This window comes from Aethalodelphis obliquidens, unplaced genomic scaffold, assembly GCF_003676395.1.
Source record: "Aethalodelphis obliquidens isolate GAN/ISIS:26980383/991018 unplaced genomic scaffold, ASM367639v1 scaffold57, whole genome shotgun sequence".
NCBI classification, from domain to species: domain Eukaryota; kingdom Metazoa; phylum Chordata; class Mammalia; order Artiodactyla; family Delphinidae; genus Aethalodelphis; species Aethalodelphis obliquidens.
This window is the reverse complement of record NW_020838001.1, coordinates 12158775-12176731: the sequence shown is the minus strand read 5'-3', so window position 1 is coordinate 12176731 and position 17957 is coordinate 12158775. Positions and strand designations below refer to the sequence as shown.

Here is a 17957-nt window from a genome sequence, read left to right as displayed (position 1 = left end):
AAGACCTAGAAGAATTAAAGAACAAACAAACAGAGATGAACAATACAATAACTGAAATGAAGAATACACTAGAAGGAATCAATAGCAGAATAACTGAGGCAGGAGAACAGATAAGTGACCCAGAAGACAGAATGGTGGAATTCACTGCTGTGGAACAGAATAAAGAAAAAAGGATGAAAAGAAATGAAGACAGCCTAAGAGACCTCTGGGACAACATTAAGTGCAACAACATTCACATTATAGGGGTCCCAGAAGGAGAAGAGAGAGAAAGGACCCGAGAAAATATTTGAAGAGATTATAGTTGAAAACTTCCCTAACATGGGAAAGGAAATAGCTACCCAAGTCCAGGAAGCGCAGAGTCCCATACAGGAGAAACCCAAGGAGAAACACACCGAGACACGCAGAAATCAAAATGGCAAAAATTAAAGACAAAAATTATTGAAAGCAGCAAGGGAAAAATGACAAATAACATACAAGGGAGCTCCCATAAGGTTAACAGCTGATTTCTCAGCAGAAACTCTACAAGCCAGAAGGGAGTGGCATGACATATTTAAAGTGATGAAAGGAAAGAACCTACAACCAAGATTACTCTACCTGGCAAGGATCTCATTCAGATTTGATGGAGAAATCAAAAGCTTTACAGACAAGCAAAAGCTAGGAGAATTCAGCACCACCAAACCAGCTCTACAACAAATGCTAAAGGAACTTCTCTAAATGGGAAACACAAGAGGAGAAAAGAACCTACAAAAACAAACCCAAAAACAATTAAGAAAATGGTCATAGGAACATACATATTGATAATTATCTTAAACGTGAATGGATTAAATGCTCCAACCGAAAGACACAGGCTTGCTGAATGGATACAAAAACAAGACCCATATATATGCTGTCTACAAGAGACCCACTTCAGACCTAGGGACACATACAGACTCACAGTGAGGGGATGGAAAAAGATATCCCATGCAAATGGAAATCAGAAGAAAGCTGGAGTAGCAATACTCATATCAGATAAAATAGACTTTAAAATAAAGAATGTTACAAGAGACAAGGAAGGACACTACATAATGATCAAGGGATCAATCCAAGAAGAAGATATAGCAATTATATATGCACCCAACCTAGGATCACCTTAATACATAAGGCAATGGCTAATAGCTATAAAAGAGGAAATCGACAGTAACACAATAATAGTGGGGGACTTTTAACACCACACCAATGGACAGTTCATCCAAACAGAAAATTAATAAGGAAACAGAAGGTTTAAATGACACGATAGACTAGATAGATTTAATTGATATTTATAGGACATTTCATCCAAAAACAGCAGGTTACACATTCTTCTCAAGTGCTCACGGAACATTCTCCAGGATAGATCACATCTTGGGTCACAAATCAAGCCTCAGGAAATTTAAGAAAATTGAAATCACATCAAGCATCTTTTCTGACCACAACGCTATGAGATTAGAAGTCAGTTACAGGGAAAGAAACGTAAAGAACACAAACACATGGAGGCTAAACAATACGTTACTAAATAACCAAGAGATCACTGAAGAAATCAAAGAGGGAATCAAAAAATGCCTAGAGACAAATGACAATGAAAACACGACGATCCAAAACCTATGGGATGCAGCAAAAGCAATCTTAAGAGGGAAGTTTGTAGCTATACAAGCCTACCTCAAGAAACAAGAAAAATCTCAAACAATCTAACCTTACACCTAAAGGAATTAGAGAAAGAAGAACAAACAAAATCCAAAGTTAGTAGAAGGAAAGAAATCATAAAGATCAGAGCAGAAATAAATAGAAACAAAGAAAACAGTAGCAAAGATCAATAAAACTAAAAGCTGGTTCTTTGAGAAGATAAACAAAATTGATAAACCATTAGCCAGACTCATCAAGAAAAAGAGAGAGAGGACTCAAATCAGTAAAATTAGAAATGAAAAAGGAGAAGTTACAACAGACACTGCAGAAATACAAAGCATCCTAAGAGACTACTACAAGCAACTCTATGCCAATAAAATGGACAACCTGGAAGAAATGGACAAATTCTTAGAAAGGTATAACCTTCCAAGACTGAACCAGGAAGAAATAGAAAATATGAACAGACCAATCACAAGTAATGAAATTGAAACTGTGATTAGAAGTCTTCCAGCAAACAAAAGTCCAGGACCCGATGGCTTCACAGGTGAATTCTATCAAACATTTAGAGAAGAGCTAACACCCATCCTTCTCAAACTCTGCCAAAAAATTGGCAGAGGAAGGAACACTCCCAAACTCATTCTGTGAGGCCACCATCATCACCCTGATACCAAAACCAGACAAAAATACTTCAAAAAAAAGAAAATTACAGACCAATATCACTAATGAATATAGATGCAAAAATCCTCAACAAAATACTAGCAAACAGACTCCAACAACACATTAAAAGGATCATACACCATGATCCAGTGGGATTTATCCCAGGGATGCAAGGATTCTTCAATGTACGCAAATCAATCAATGTGATACACCATGTTAACAAATTGAAGAAGAAAAACCGTATGATCATCTCAATAGATTCAGAAAAAGCTTTTGACAAAATTCAACACCCATTTATGATAAAAACTCTCCAGAAAGTAGGCATAGAGGGAACCTACCTCAACATAATAAAGGCCGTATATGACAAACCCACAGCAAACATCATTCTCAATGGTGAAAAACTGGAAGTATTTCCTCTAACATCAGGAGCAAGACAAGGATGTCCACTCTTGCCACTATTATTCAACATAGTTTTGGAAGTCCTAGCCACGGCAATCCGAGAAGAAAAAGAATACAGATTGGAAAAGTATAAGTAAAACTGTCACTATTTGAGATGATATGATACTATACATAGAGAATCATAAAGATGCCACCAGAAAACTACTAGAGCTAATCAATGAATTTGGTAAAGTAGCAGGATACAAAATTAATGTACAGAAATCTCTTGCATTCCTCTACACTAATGATGAAAAATCTGAAAGAGAAATTAGGGAAACGCTCCCATTTACCATTGCAACAAAAAGAATAAAACACCTAGGAATAAACCTACCTAGGGAGACAAAAGACCTGTATGAAGAAAACTATAAGACACTGATGAAAGAATTTAAAAATGATACTAACAGATGGAGAGATATACCATGCCCTTGGATTGGAAGAATCAATTTTGTGAAGATGACTATACTACCCAAAGCAATCTAAAGATTCAATGCAATCCCTATCAAGTTACCAATGGCATTTTTTACAGAACTATAACAAAAGATCTTAAAGTTTGTATGGAGACACAAAAGGTCCCAAATCGCCAAAGCAGTCTTGAGGGAGAAAAAGGAAGCTGGAGGAAACAGACTCCCTGACTTCAGACTATACTACAAAGCTACAGCAATCAAGACAATATGGTACTGGCACAAAAACAGAAATATAGATCAATGGAACAGGATAGAAAGCCCAGAGATAAACCCACACACCTATGGTCAACTAATCTATGATGCAGGAAGAAAGGATATACAATGGAGAAAAGACAGTCTCTTCAATAAGTGGTGCTGGGAAAACTGGACAGCTACATGTAAAAGAATGAAATTAGAACACTCCTTAGCACCATACACAAAAATAAACTCAAAATGGATTAGAGACCTAAATGTAAGACCGGACACTATAAAACTCTTAGAGGAAAACATAGGAAGAACACTCTTTGACATAAATCACAACAAGGTCTTTTTTGATCCACCTCCTAGAGTAATGGAAATAAAAAGAAAAGTGAACAAGTTGGACCTAACGAAACTTAAAAGGTTTTGCAAAGCAAAGGAAACTACAAGCAAGACGAAAAGACAGACCTCAGAATGGGAGAAGAGATTTGCAAATGAATTAACGGACAAAGGATTAATCTCCAAAATATATAAACAGCTCATGCAGGTCAATATTAAAAAACAAACAACCCAATCCAAAAATGGGCAGAAGACCTAAATAGACATTTCTCCAAAGAAGACATACAGATGGCCAAGAAGCACATGAAAAGCTGCTCAACATCGCTAATTATTAGAGAAGTGCAAATCAAAACTACAATGAGGTATCACCTCACACCAGTTAGAATGGGCATCTTCAGAAAATCTGCAAACAACAAATGCCAGAGAGGGTGTGGAGAAAAGGGAACCCTCTTGCACTGTTGGTGGGAATATAAATTGATACACTATGGAGAACAGTATGGAGATTCCTTAAAAAACTAAAAATAGAATTATCATATGATCCAGCAATCCCACTGTTGGGCAATATACCCAGAGAAAACCATAATTCAAAAAGACACATGCACCCCAGTGTTCATTGCAGCACTATTTACAATAGCCAGGTCATGGAAGCAACCTCAATGCCCATTGACAGACGAATGGATAAAGATGTGGTACATATATACAATGGAATATTACTCAGCCATAAAAAGGAATGAAATTGGGTCATTTGTAGAGATGTGGATGGATCTAGAGACTGTCAGACAGAGTGAAGTAAGTCAGAAAGAGAAAAATATCGTATATTAACACATATATGTGGAACCTAGAAAAATGGTACAGATGAACTGGTTTGCAGGGCAGAAATAGAGACACAGATGTAGAGAACAAACGTATGGACACCAAGGGGGTAAAGTGGTGGTGGTGGTGGGATGAATTGGGAGATTGGGATTGACATATATACACTAATATGTATAAAATGGATAACTAATAAGAACCTGCTGTATAAAAAAATAAATAAAATTATAAAATTCAGTTAAAAAAAAGAAAGTTTATAACATGAGAAATGCTTAGTCGCTTAGTGAAAAGAGCAGGTTATAGAATTGGGCAGTCATTGTAATAATAAAGGTTGTGATATAGTATATCTCTCCATATGAAATGCCATAGCATCATATAAAAGAATCTTTTTCTTTATGTTTTTCCCTACATTTTCTAGAACATTTATTGTCATCATTTATTACTTTTAACAGTCAGGCAAAAAATATTTTAATAAATATGTATAGTTCTTGCCAACAAGTTGCTTTTTTTTCCCAGGAGAGAAAACTGTGAATTCATTGGTATTATGTGTTAAAGTCACCTAGGTATGTAGTCAGTCCTCCATTATCTGCAGGTGGCAAATTTTCTTTGTGGACTTTCAGCTAATTTTTAACTTTCTCCTTGCCTTCTCTAAGCAACCTTTCCTATTATCAGTTAGTATAGGTCCAGCAGACAAGCATGAATGTTATCCTAAGCCAGGTGAAATTTGCAAGCCAAGTCTCTCCTAAAACCTCTCTAATGACTTTCAAAGGTAGTATGATAGAAGCATTAGGTTTGTGTTGCTTGCTTCTTGCTATTTGTGAGATAATAGTGTTCACCCCATAATCATATATGTCGGAAAGACATATGTGCTAATCTGTTGTAAATATCCAGGTCACACCGTGTTGAACCTTGCAGCTGCTTCAGAAAATGGACCATTTTTTCTGTCTTCATGTTTTATTTTGCAATAATTAAATTTATTCATCTTAAGTTATGTATGTATGCTCCCATCCAAGTGTATGTGTTTGCCATCCACAAATATCTCTGCCCAAAAACCTAAGAGGATATGCATTAAGAATTTAGGAATCGTTATCTCTGGGTGGCAAAATTATGAGTATATTAGTCTAAATGTTTGGGGCCAGAAAAATTGACCAACAGTGGCTTAAACCATAAGTCTATGTATTGTTTACTTAACAAGTCAGAAGCAGGCAGTCCCAACTTTGGTTCCATAGCCCAAATTGTAACCAAGGACCCAGGTTCTTTCTGTCCCTTTGTTTGGCCATAAACAGGGTGCTTTTCTTCCTTGAGCTTACTGTTTCATGATTGCTGGACAGAAACTTTAGCTCCAGGCATCATGCCGTGTTCACAGTGGGAGTGATTAAAAGAGGCAGAGCCCACCAACAGAATGGGAACAAGAGGAAAAGGGGCAGAGCCTACCAAGTGTGTTCCTTTTTTTTTTTTTTTTTTTTTTTTTGCAGTACGCAGGCCTCTCACTGTCATGGCCTCTCCCGTTGCGGAGCACAGGCTCCAGACGTGCAGGCTCAGTGGCCATGGCTCACATGCCCAGCCGCTCCGCAGCATGTGGGATCTTCCCGGACCGGGGCACGAACCCGGTGGATTCTCAACCACTGCGCCACCAGAGAAGCCCCCAAGTGTATTCCTTTTAAGACAAAAGCAGAACCTTGCTAGAAATCCCTCCCCTCCCATACCCATAGATTTTCTCTTACATCTGATTAGTTAGAACAGGTCATGTAGCTCCCCTAGCTGCAAGGGAGGCTGGGAGATTGAGGTCCTGGCACATAAGACAAGATTGTCATATTGTCTTATATTATTTATGATCAGTTCCCTGAGGTCGGGCATGTTGCTGCCCAGATGAAATCAGACTTATTAAGGAGGTGGGAAGATGACTGCTGGGTAGGCAACTAACTGACATGTTGACTGTCTTACTATTTTTTCTTTTTGTTGTCTCTAATTTTTTTTTAATGAATGTAGATTATGACATGCTTTAAAAAATGTTTTTTTAAGTGCTGCTTCTAAACAATGAGCTGTATTCGTTTATCTTCCCACTGTCCAAAGTACAGATGACATGGGCTACCCCATTCTTTCCTCAGGTCTCCAACCATCCGGGACATGGTGATCCGCTGCATCACCCAGATGGTGAACTCCCAGGCGGCCAACATCCGCTCAGGCTGGAAGAACATCTTTGCCGTGTTCCACCAGGCCGCCTCGGATCACGACGGGAACATCGTGGAGCTGGCCTTCCAGACCACAGGCCACATCGTCAGTAAGTGTATCTGTTCCCTCCTGACTAATGTCCCACATGCAAGTCTAGAAGGGTGATCATTTCTTTCCCATCTGTTTTACTCCCAAGAGGGGCTTGCTTCTTGAGCTACACTGTGATGTGCTGACGTGCTAGGTGGTGTGCTGGGCTCTTGGCATGTGCCCAACAACCCTAGGAAGGAAACACAGTCGACGCTCATTATTTGCAGGTTCCACATTTGTGAGTTCACCTACTTGCTAAAATTTATACGTAATCCCAAAACCAACATTCCTGGCCCTTTTGTGGTCATTTGCTGACATGTGCATGCACAGAGCAGCAAAATGCTTGTCACCCAAGGCACACATTCCCAGCTGAGGTTGAACAAGGCCTTCGTGTTTCAGATCTCTTACTGTAAATAAACAGGTAGCCTTTCTGTGGTGAAAACTTACTGCCACGTTTTTGGCATCTTTGTCTTAGTTAAACTTTGCCATTTAAACCAGTCCATAGCCCAGTGCTGAAGTGCTGGCCAGTGTCCCTAAGGGAGACTGTGGTGTACTTTATGGAGAAAAATAACATGTTTTAGGTTAACTCCGTTCAGGCATGAGTTATAGAGCTGTTGGCCATGAGTGTAATGTTAATGAATCAACAAAATATATTAAATAAGTTAAACAGAAACACACGTAAAACAAGGTTGTGTGTTAATAGGTTGATGAAAGTATTGTAACCAGAGCCTCGCAGGAACCTAACCCCCTTTTCCCCTAGGAGATGGTTCAGTATTTGCTAATTCATTGTTCACAGCGACTTTGTAGAACACAAGTACCATGAGTAACAAGAACTGACTACAGTCATCCCTTCATATCTGTGAGAGACTGGTTCCAGGACACACCTCGGGTACCAAAATCCACAGATGCTCAAGTCCCTAAGATGAAATGGATATAATCTACACACATCCTCCTGTATACTTTAAATCACGTCTAGATTACTCATAAACACAACGTAAGGCTATGTAAATAGTTGCCGGTGCACAGCAAATTCAAGCTTTGCTTTTTGGAACTTGCTGCAGTTTTTTTTCCCCGAATATTTTCGATCTGGGGTTGGTTGAACCCACTGATGTGGATACCATTATTTCCCCCTATTTTACTGAAGAGGAAAACAGGCACAGAAAAGTAAAGTAGGACAACTTGTCTGAGGTCATGCAGCTGGGAGGTGGTGGAAGATTGACACCTGGCAGTCCAGCCTGGAGCTGGTGCAGTGTCCCTCCACTGTGCACTGACCACAGGTCCCCGGTCCTGCTTGTCATCACGTCACAAGATGTTTACTTGTCTTGGTTTTTGTGGAAATTGTAAAGCAGTGGGTCAGCTTTGATTTTTTGAGGTCGTTTAACTTTTTGTATTCTTCTCTTAGGTGGTATTTGTAGGGTTTTGAAAACCTTCAGTTTCTAAATTGCTTGTCACCTTTAGCTCACTGACTTTCTTTATCTCACTTTGTCTTCATAAGGCTCTAGTGAGGTAGCATGAGGTGTGGTCTTAGGGTGGAAACAGCTGGGGAATTAAGGGACATGCTCAGAATCCCAGAACTGGGGCCAGAGCTTTGCTCAGTGCTCAGCTTCTGTCAGGCAGACCCTCTGGGCCAACCCCACACATATCCACGTTTATATCTTATGTGGTTATGCAAGCTCCATCCTAAAACGGACACCTTGGCATCCTGGTGAAACTTGGTTTTCTCTTGGCTGTCCTCTCACTTCCTTAGGGCTGCTTCTCAGAAAGGACCTCTTTACAGAATCCCCCTTCCCTCACCACCAGCCTTTTCTATCTTCTGTCCCCTTACTCAGCACTTACCCCAGCTGAGATGATTTTACATACCTACAGATTTAGGTGATTATTGTCCATCTTGCCCATTGGAGCAAAGGCAGGAAATTTGGTTACCTCTGTGTACCCAGGGCCCACAACCACGCTTTGCATGTAGTCAGCACTCAGCAAATGTTTGTTGAATCAGTGACTGTTTAGGCCTTTACATCATTGCGTGAGCTCAGGAACCAGTGTAGTTTAGCCCAAGCTGTACTCAATGCATTCATTCCTGAATAATTTAATAAGAAACCCTGTCTTCCAGAGACACTGACATGCTTTCCTTAGATTTTCACAAAAGTAATCATCTCTGGTATATGTGTGTGTGTGTTTAATCCCCATTTCTGAATCCCGGGCTTATAAAAAATGTGCCTTTGTTTCCCCAGCAACCATTTTCCAGCATCATTTCCCTGCAGCCATCGATTCCTTTCAGGATGCTGTGAAGTGCTTATCAGAGTTTGCCTGCAATGCTGCTTTCCCTGACACTAGCATGGAAGCCATCCGGCTCATCCGCTTCTGTGGGAAATATGTCTCCGAGAGGCCTCGGGTACGGTTTTCCTCTCTTCACTCATTTGGCCTGTGAGGGGGGAAAGGAGTTGTAGGCAAAAACCCCTTGCTCCTGACAAAGACCTTTCCAGCTACTCTTTTAGAAACGCATGTTTCCCCTAAACTAGGTGTTTATTTCAGAATGCTGCCATCGCAGGGGTTATATCTTTTATGTTATTTTGTACGTATGAAGTTATTTTATTCACACTGAACTTTTATATGGTATTCTACAGATTGTTTTAGTAGATGATAATAGTAGTTTAGCTATGAATTTTGGCAAAGCTGAAGAAGCAAGACATTTCTATTTGAAAGAAAACAAACCTCTCTTTTAGGAAATGACATTATACCACTGTGATGTGGTTGAGAAATCACATTTAAAGATGACCTTTTGGGCTTCCCTGGTGGCGCAGTGGTTGAGAGTCCGCCTGCCGATGCAGGGGACATGGGTTCGTGCCCCAGTTCGGGAAGATCCCACATGCCGCGGAGCGGCTAGGCCCGTGAGCCAGGGCTACTGAGCCTGCACGTCCGGAGCCTGTGCTCTGAAACGGGAGAGGCCGCAGCAGTGAGAGGCCCGTGTACCACAAAAAAAAAAAAACAAAAACAAGATGACCTTTTGTTTACTTCCGAAAATGTTTAGGGTTTTTCTGTTACATCTCACCTTTCTGAAGAGGCCTGCTTGGGACTTCCCTGGCGGTCCAGTGGTTGACACTTCACCTTCTAGTACAGGGTGTGCAGGTTCAGTCCCTGGTTGGGGAGCTAAGATCCCACATGCCTCGCGGTCAAAAATCCAAAACATAAAACGGAAGCAATATTGTAACAAATTCAATAAAGACTTTAAAAATGGTCCACATCAAAAAAAAAAAAAACCTTTAAAAAATAAAGAGTCCTGTTTGGTTCAGCTGACTGTCTCAAAACACTGAAATTGGGTGGAAATGAACACAACTAAATCGATGGCCTGTATAGATCTCCTCTTAAGCATTCTTTACAGAAGTGTAAACCCCTAAGATGATATGTCTGGTCCCTACAATGGTTCATTAAGATGTGATGATAATGAGAGCTGCTGTTGATTGAGTACTCACTACATGTCAGGCAACATTCTAGGCATTTTGTGTGTGTAGATTTGTTTAATCCCACATCAGACCTACGAGATGAGTAATTATATCCCTGTTGTACAGGGGAGTTAACCAAAGCAGAGAGAGAAATTGCCTAATGTTAAATAACCAGGGTAGGTTAAAGAAATTCCATTACCACAGACAATACTACTTCAAGAGTGGTTAAGGAACAGAGGGCTCAAGATCCCAGAGATAGGGCAGAAAGTAGGGCTTCCTACTCAGACTGTGGAAAGATTGCCAGCTGCCAGCTGCATGACCTTGGGCGGCTTACTTAATCTCTTAGTGCCTCAGTTAACTCATCTGTATAATGGGACCATTATTTCTACCTGCTTCATGGAATTGTTGTGAGAATTGTTAATCCATGCAATGCACCGTCACAGTTCCTGACCCACAGCAAGCATTTAGTAAATAGTAGCTGCTGCCGCTATTATTTTAAGTAATACGTGTTACACTAACATCCCAGAAAGACCTAAGATATGAATCATCCTGGACATGTTGCTATCACCATTTGACCTTTATGGCTTTTCTTAATGTACCACCTCCTGCCCCCAGGACTCTTGTGGTCAGTCCCACTCAACTTATTCTAAAGCCCACTAAATTCCAAAGATTCAAAGGGGAAAACTGCTCATGTGCCCTTGGAACAGGCTTGTCTCTGTCTCCTCAGGATTTCCCATCAGACCCTTGCTGAATGGGTATTTTCAGGAGAGGAAAATGTGCAGGGCTTTAATCTTCATGTAGTTCTGTTTCAGTTCTTTCCTTTCACTTGCTTAGTCTGTCTCTGAGAGGTGATTCTCACTGTAGGTGCTGCAAGAATACACAAGCGACGACATGAATGTGGCTACTGGCGACAGAGTCTGGGTCCGAGGCTGGTTCCCCATCCTCTTCGAGCTCTCCTGCATCATTAACAGATGCAAGCTAGATGTACGGACAAGGTAACTGTGACCTAGGGTGGTGCCCCTTCCTTCCGTCACTGAATGAGCCTCCAGCCCCTGCTCCCCCGGCCCCAGGCTCTCCCACTGTCTTCTCTGCTGTCCTCTTCCCCCACCCGTTCCCTCTTCCATGCTGGCTTTCTTTCCTCCAGAGGGCTCACGGTCATGTTCGAGATCATGAAGAGCTATGGCCATACCTTTGAAAAGCACTGGTGGCAGGACCTGTTCAGAATCGTGTTCAGGATTTTTGACAATATGAAACTCCCCGAGCAGCAGTCGGAGGTGGGTGATGACTAAAGCGCTGCCCTGGGGAGATGGGAGAAGAGCCCCTCCAGCCTTTGTCTGCGTCTGGTGTTGCTTCATCATCCACAGCACACGGAAATCCTAAATACTGAGCCATTTCGGGTCTGTTTTGAAAATGGAAACATCCTTCCTGGCCTTCTTCTACCAGTATCGAGTAGTGCTAAGAAACTCTCCGCATCCGGGGAAGAGTGAGGGGAAATAAGTCACCACCGTCTGCCTACTTGGCCCTCAGGCATTGGACACGCAGGCACCCCACTGGTCCTCTTACTTATTTTATTTGCTTCATATCAACTTCTGAACAGTTGGTAAAATGTGGAACATCTCTTGTCCCTTTAAAAATCCATTAAAAGGATTTTTAGTGAGGTTACAGCTGGAGATAATGTTGGCAAATATTAGGCCTTTTTTTAAAAGAATGTTTGATACATCTAGGAGTCTTTGTCTAGGGACAAGGGGGTTAGGAAAGGATGTTCTATCCCAAGATTTTTAGATGGGAATGCAACATTTTTACCTTCTTTTAGGAACAATGTTTCCTCCCTCCCCCTGGTATAAAAGTACCATATGCTTAATAAGGAATATTAGGAATATACAGAAAATTCATAATTTTACCATTCCGAAATTAGACTTAATGCTGTGGCAAACTTCCCTCAGTCTTCTACATGGTTCAGATGTGGTTGAGGTTATAGTATACATACAGTTTTCTAATCTTACTTTAAAGTAAAGTTTTCTTCCTTATAAAACAGGAAAACAAAGAAAAAAATTTAAACACCCACAGTTTCAGTCTTCCACTGGTAACCACTGTTACCCCGTCAGGTAGTTCTTGTGTGTTTGTATATCTCATACCTTTTTTCTTTTGACAAAAATGGAATCCCACCTCACATACTTTTTAACCTAATACATAAGTATTTTTTCCACAGCTGTAACTTTTCTTCTACCATGTTTTTAAGGACTGCAAAACATTCCTAGTTGTGGATGTTCCATAGTCCATGGAAAATTCTTTGCCGTTTTTCCGTCTTTAAATGGCACTAAAATGAATATTTTTTCCAGCTACATTTGTACTTATTTCTTTATTTGTTTAGGGCAAGTGGCTGACTGTCAGGTTTGGGGCATGCATGTTACTGAGGCTTTTGATACATACTTCTGAGTTGACCAAATACATATGTAGTCGTTTACACTGCTGTCAGCAATGCAGGAGAGTTCGTGTTACTCCACACCCACTCCAGCTCTTCATATTTTAGTTTATTTAATCATCAATATGATAGACCAAGAGTAAAACATTTAAAAGTTTTTTAACTGCTAGCGAGGTTCTGTTTTCCTTCACGTCACTGATCGTTACATTTCTTCTTTCACAAATTGCCTTTTCATATCCTTAGCCCATCTATTGACTTATTCTCTTTTTTTCCTATTGATTTATGAGTTTTTTAGTATAAAAATAATATAGCATATCCTTACATAAATTGCAGATGATTTTGCCCACTTGGTTTTCTTTTTTGTTTTGGAAAATTTTAGCTTTTAAGTAACCCAATCTATTAGTTTTTTACTTTATAGTTTCCACTTTAGAAATCATGCTTAGCAACCTTTCCCTTTTCCTTAATTTATAAATATCTCTATATATTTCCTTTGGTAATTTCATGACATTTTTATTTTTTTTATTTTCAGCTTTCTGAGATATAATTGGCATAAAGCACTGTATAAGTTTGAGGGGTACAGCATGTATTGTGAAATGATTACCACAGTCAGTTGAGTTAACATCCATTATCCCATGTAGATAGAAAGGAAAAGAGAAAAAAACTTTTCTTTTTCCTTGTGATAAGAACGTTTAGGATCTACTCTCCTAGCAACTCTCAGGTATACCGACACTCAGGCAGTGTTAACTATAGTCATCATGTTATACATTACATCCCCGGGGCTTATTTATCTTATTACTGGAAGTTGGACCTTTTAACCGCCTTCATCCAGTTCCCCTATCCCCATCCCGAACCACAAATCTGATCTTTTTTTCTGAGTTTGGTTTTGGGTGTTTTTTGTTTTTTGTTCTTTGGGTTTTGGGGGTTATTTTTAGATTCCACATATAAGTGAGATCATACAGTCTTTCTCTTTGACTTATTTCACTTAGTGTAATGCCCTCAAGTTCCATCCATGTTATTGCAAATGGCAGGACTTTCTTTTTAATGGCTGAATAGTATTCCATTATGTGTATATATATCACATTTTCTATGTCCGTTCATCTGTCGATGGACACTTAGGTTGTTGCCATGTCTCAGCTATTGTAAATAATGATGCTGTGAACAGGGGGTTGCATATATTTCTTCAACATAGTGTTTTTGTTTCCTTTAGGCATATACCCAGAAGTAGAATTTGCTGGATCATATGGTAGTTCTATTTTTAATTTTTTGAGGGACCTCCATATTGTTTTCCACAGTGGCTGCACCAATTTACATTCCCACCAACAGTGCACAAGGGTTCCCTTTTCTCCACATTCTCCCCAGCATTTGTTATCTCTTGTCTTTTTGATGATGACCATTCTAATAGGCATGAGGTGTTATCTCACTGTGGTTTTGATTTGCATTTCTCTGATAATTAGTGATTTTGAGCACCTTGTCTGTTGGCCATTTGTATGTCTTCTTTGGAAAAATGCCTATCTAACATCATTTTTAGTATTTAAATTTTTGGTGTAAGGTGTGAATATTTAGCATAATAAAAATTTTTTGGAAGTATCACTGAATGACTTAATATTCTGTCATATGGATGTACTCAATTTAATTGCCACATTACTGAGCATTAGTTTATGTCTGTGTTTACAGTATATAAATACCAGTGTTGGTAAACATCTTTATTCATAAACCTTCAGCCACAGATCTTTGATTATTTCTTCAGGGTCCATTACTGGAAGTAATGTTATCGCATCAGTGGATGTGAACATTTTAAGACAGTTGCTACCTAGTGCTGAATTGCTTTTCAGAACATTTTGCCAATGATATGTGAGAATGCCCATCTCACCGCAGGGAGAGTGGCTTTTAAACATTATCTTTTAATTGTTTTTCCAGAAATCTGAGTGGATGACAACAACTTGCAATCATGCACTTTATGCGATTTGTGACGTATTTACCCAGTTCTATGAAGCTTTGAATGAAGTTCTTCTCTCTGATGTATTTGCACAGTTGCAGTGGTGTGTAAAACAAGGTACTCTTTATGTGGTTAGGCATCATTTTTCTTGACGTAGTCCTTAACGAGAGATTAATTTTTTCAGTATATAAAAGCATGGATATAATGCCAAGGAGTACAATGTATAATTTAATTGGTGAAAATGTGTATTTTTAAAATTTAATTAGAAAATAAAAACAGTCTCTCCACCAAGTCAGTTTATAAAGCATTTCTTTTAAGGTGGGATATAGTAAATTTTAAATCTCAGAAGATGTACCTTTGTATATTACTATTCTTTCTACTTTTGTGTATGTTTGAACTTTTCTAAAATAAAATGTTTTTTATATGTACTGTGAGAATCAAGATCAACAGCTTCATCAATGGACGTTTTTGGTTTTGAGTACTTACTTGTTTATTTTAGTATGTATTACGAAAAATACCCGCGTAGCACATTAGACCTGGATCCCATAGATAAATGTGGCTTAGGACAAGGCGTAATTTAGCTAAGTTTTTCCAAGAGTACTCAGTTTTCAAGTAACTGATAAAATAGTTAATAAACAGCAAAAATTGGAAATGTAATGTTTGAGTGACTGAGTTTTCAGAAACACTGGTCTAATATTTTCTGTCTTACTTTACCATTTCTCGAACAAGGAGCCAGTTAGTTAAGTAGCAAAATGTTGACCTTCTTCCATCCCTAGCAATATAACATGATAAATAATTCTGCCTCTTTATAGCCTACTTAAAATTTTACCGTCCATACCAGTGCTTCATTAATTAGAAGCCAACCAACCCAAACAGTTGCATTGTCTCTACTTCACGATAGGACGTATCAGCAATCAGGTTGGAATCAAAACAGCATTTGAAGTTTAATGATAGATGTTTTATTTTGCAGATAATGAGCAATTGGCTCGATCAGGTACAAATTGCTTAGAAAACTTAGTAATATCCAATGGAGAGAAATTCAGTTCTGACGTCTGGGACAAAACATGCAATTGTATGTTGGATATTTTCAAAACAACCATCCCACATGTGTAAGTGTTAATGTGATTACTGCTGTTTATTTCTACTTTCAGTGGTTATTTTAAAGCTCTGGGTTGCCCTTCACATTGATTGATTTCCTTCTCTTGCATTCTCTTTAGTTTGCTGACATGGAGACCTGTAGGAATGGAGGAAGATCCATCAGAAAAACATTTGGTAGGATTTTTTTTTCAGTTGTCTTTTCTCTGATCACATATTATAGTAAAAAATTAAGCAGCCCAAAGGGTTTGTGCTTTTCTGATGGGAAGTGAGTAGAAAAGGTTATAAGAGCTAAACACTATGTTCATTAAAATATTTTTTAGAAAGTACAGAAAAGTATTAAGGAAATAAGTCACTTCACTCAATAAAAACCACAAAACACTTCTAGTTTTCTTATTTATGTGACTGAGCACACACAACCCACATGCTTGCAATTTGGGCTCACTTCGTACATAATGTGTTACTTAACACCACTGTGGGCATTTTTCCATGTTCCTTTTTTGGGGGGCCCTGTGCATGGCATGTGGGAGCTTAGTTCCCTGACCAGGGTTTGAACCCACGCCCACTGCATTGGAAGTGTGGTATCTTTACCACTGGACCCCCAGAGAAGTCCCTCCATATTCTTAAATATTCTCTGAGAACAACTTCTTCAGTGGCTGCACATTATTGTAATTTATTTAACGAATTTTCCCTTGTTGGACACTCTCGTCAGTTCTGGTGTTTCACTGTTACAAAGATTGCTTTGGTGTCATTATCCTTATTTATTGCCCTCCTACGTAAGGAGCGCTTTCCTCTCCACCAATGAAATAGTAGTTTTTATTTTTTGTGTAAGGCCCCATAAAAGAGTTCTCATTCAAGTGTCACTTTAAAATACTTTGGTTTACAAGGGGGTTTGTCTAATTAGCTTCTATTTCCAAGTACCTATAAAGCCATTAGATTTTAAAAGGCATTTGGGATATAGCAACTTAAAAATGAAGCACATTATATAAACATTCTCTGTTTTTTAACTTTCTACTGTCAACTTAAAAAAAAAAAAGCCTAGCTACCGTGCTCATTTATTTTTGAACTTGAGCTCATTAAAACTTTGTCACACTCATCATGAACTCATAGTACATAGGGAAATGCCGTCTAAGTTGGAATCAGAAAGTGTGAAATTTTAATGGGAGGGAGAAGTAATTGAAATTGGTAATCTTTCCTATGCAACCTCTGAGAAGTGCTACTTCTATACTTCAAGCTGAGCAAGACACAGATTCAAGTTGGGCCAGCAGTGTTAAAACAGGCTCATCTCTGCCCAGGTACTGAATTGTGGACCGAGAAATGAACGTTGTGTTTCTCTCCGGTTTACTTCTAGGATGTGGATCTGGACCGCCAGTCTTTAAGCAGCATAGATAAAAATGCCTCTGAGAGAGGCCAGAGCCAACTCTCTAACCCGACCGATGACAGCTGGAAAGCTAGACCGTATGCAAGTAAGGCCACTTTCTTTATTGTTTTTGTATTTATTTATTTATTTTAAATAGGTAACATGTTTACATGATTCAAATATTCAGAAGGTGCAGAAAGGTAAACAGGATATAAGCCTTTCTTCACCCCTGGGCCTCAGTCTGCCCGTCCCTCATGGCAGCCAATGTCACCAGTTTCTTATATACCTTTCTAGAAACATTTTGCTCATATGCAAGCAAATGCATATTCACATACACAAGCATACAATATGTATCTATGTTTATATATGAATTCTCCACTCCTTTTTATACAAATTATAGAATACTGTGCATTATTCTTTTTTCACTTAATATAGCTTATAGATCATTCAAAATCAGTACCTAAAGTGCTTTCACGCGCTTTTGTACTATTGTGTACATTGCCCCAGGTTGTAGATGTGCTATTATTTGCTTAATTCGGTTCCTACCTGGACGTTTCTGTTATTCCCAGTCTTTTCTGTTACAAACAGTACTGCATTGAATCACCTAATACATGTGTTATTTGTGAGTTTATCTGTATGGTAAATTCCCAGAAAAAAGGATTGCTAGGTTAAAAAAGAAAGTGCATTTGCTATTTTGATAGATAATTCCACACTGCTGCCTATTAAGGTTGTACTTATTTACGTGATCTCTGGGAATACGTAGGTGATATTTGGTATCTTTTGAGTAGTTTTAATTTGCAGTTTTCTAATTATGAGTGAAATTGAGCAGTTTTTCATGTGTTTAAGAACAATTTCTATGAGCTATGTATTCATAATCTTTGTTCATTTTGTATTGATTGTTGTCTTTTTATTGGTTTGGGTGGGA

At 39.0% G+C, this 17957-nt stretch overlaps 1 protein-coding gene across 3 annotated transcripts in view; it reads left to right on the top strand.

Annotated features, from left to right (window-relative positions):
• ARFGEF2 (ARF guanine nucleotide exchange factor 2) overlaps nucleotides 1-17957 on the top strand; it is a 99002-nt gene that overhangs the window by 66891 nt on the left and 14154 nt on the right. For all 3 annotated transcript variants that reach the window (XM_027087072.1, XM_027087074.1, XM_027087073.1), the window contains 8 exons: nucleotides 6632-6804; nucleotides 9011-9171; nucleotides 11084-11214; nucleotides 11364-11493; nucleotides 14559-14694; nucleotides 15548-15686; nucleotides 15795-15849; nucleotides 17024-17138. In XM_027087072.1, coding sequence (XP_026942873.1) covers nucleotides 6632-6804; nucleotides 9011-9171; nucleotides 11084-11214; nucleotides 11364-11493; nucleotides 14559-14694; nucleotides 15548-15686; nucleotides 15795-15849; nucleotides 17024-17138 — 1040 coding nt within the window. The remainder of the gene's footprint in view (nucleotides 1-6631; nucleotides 6805-9010; nucleotides 9172-11083; nucleotides 11215-11363; nucleotides 11494-14558; nucleotides 14695-15547; nucleotides 15687-15794; nucleotides 15850-17023; nucleotides 17139-17957) is intronic.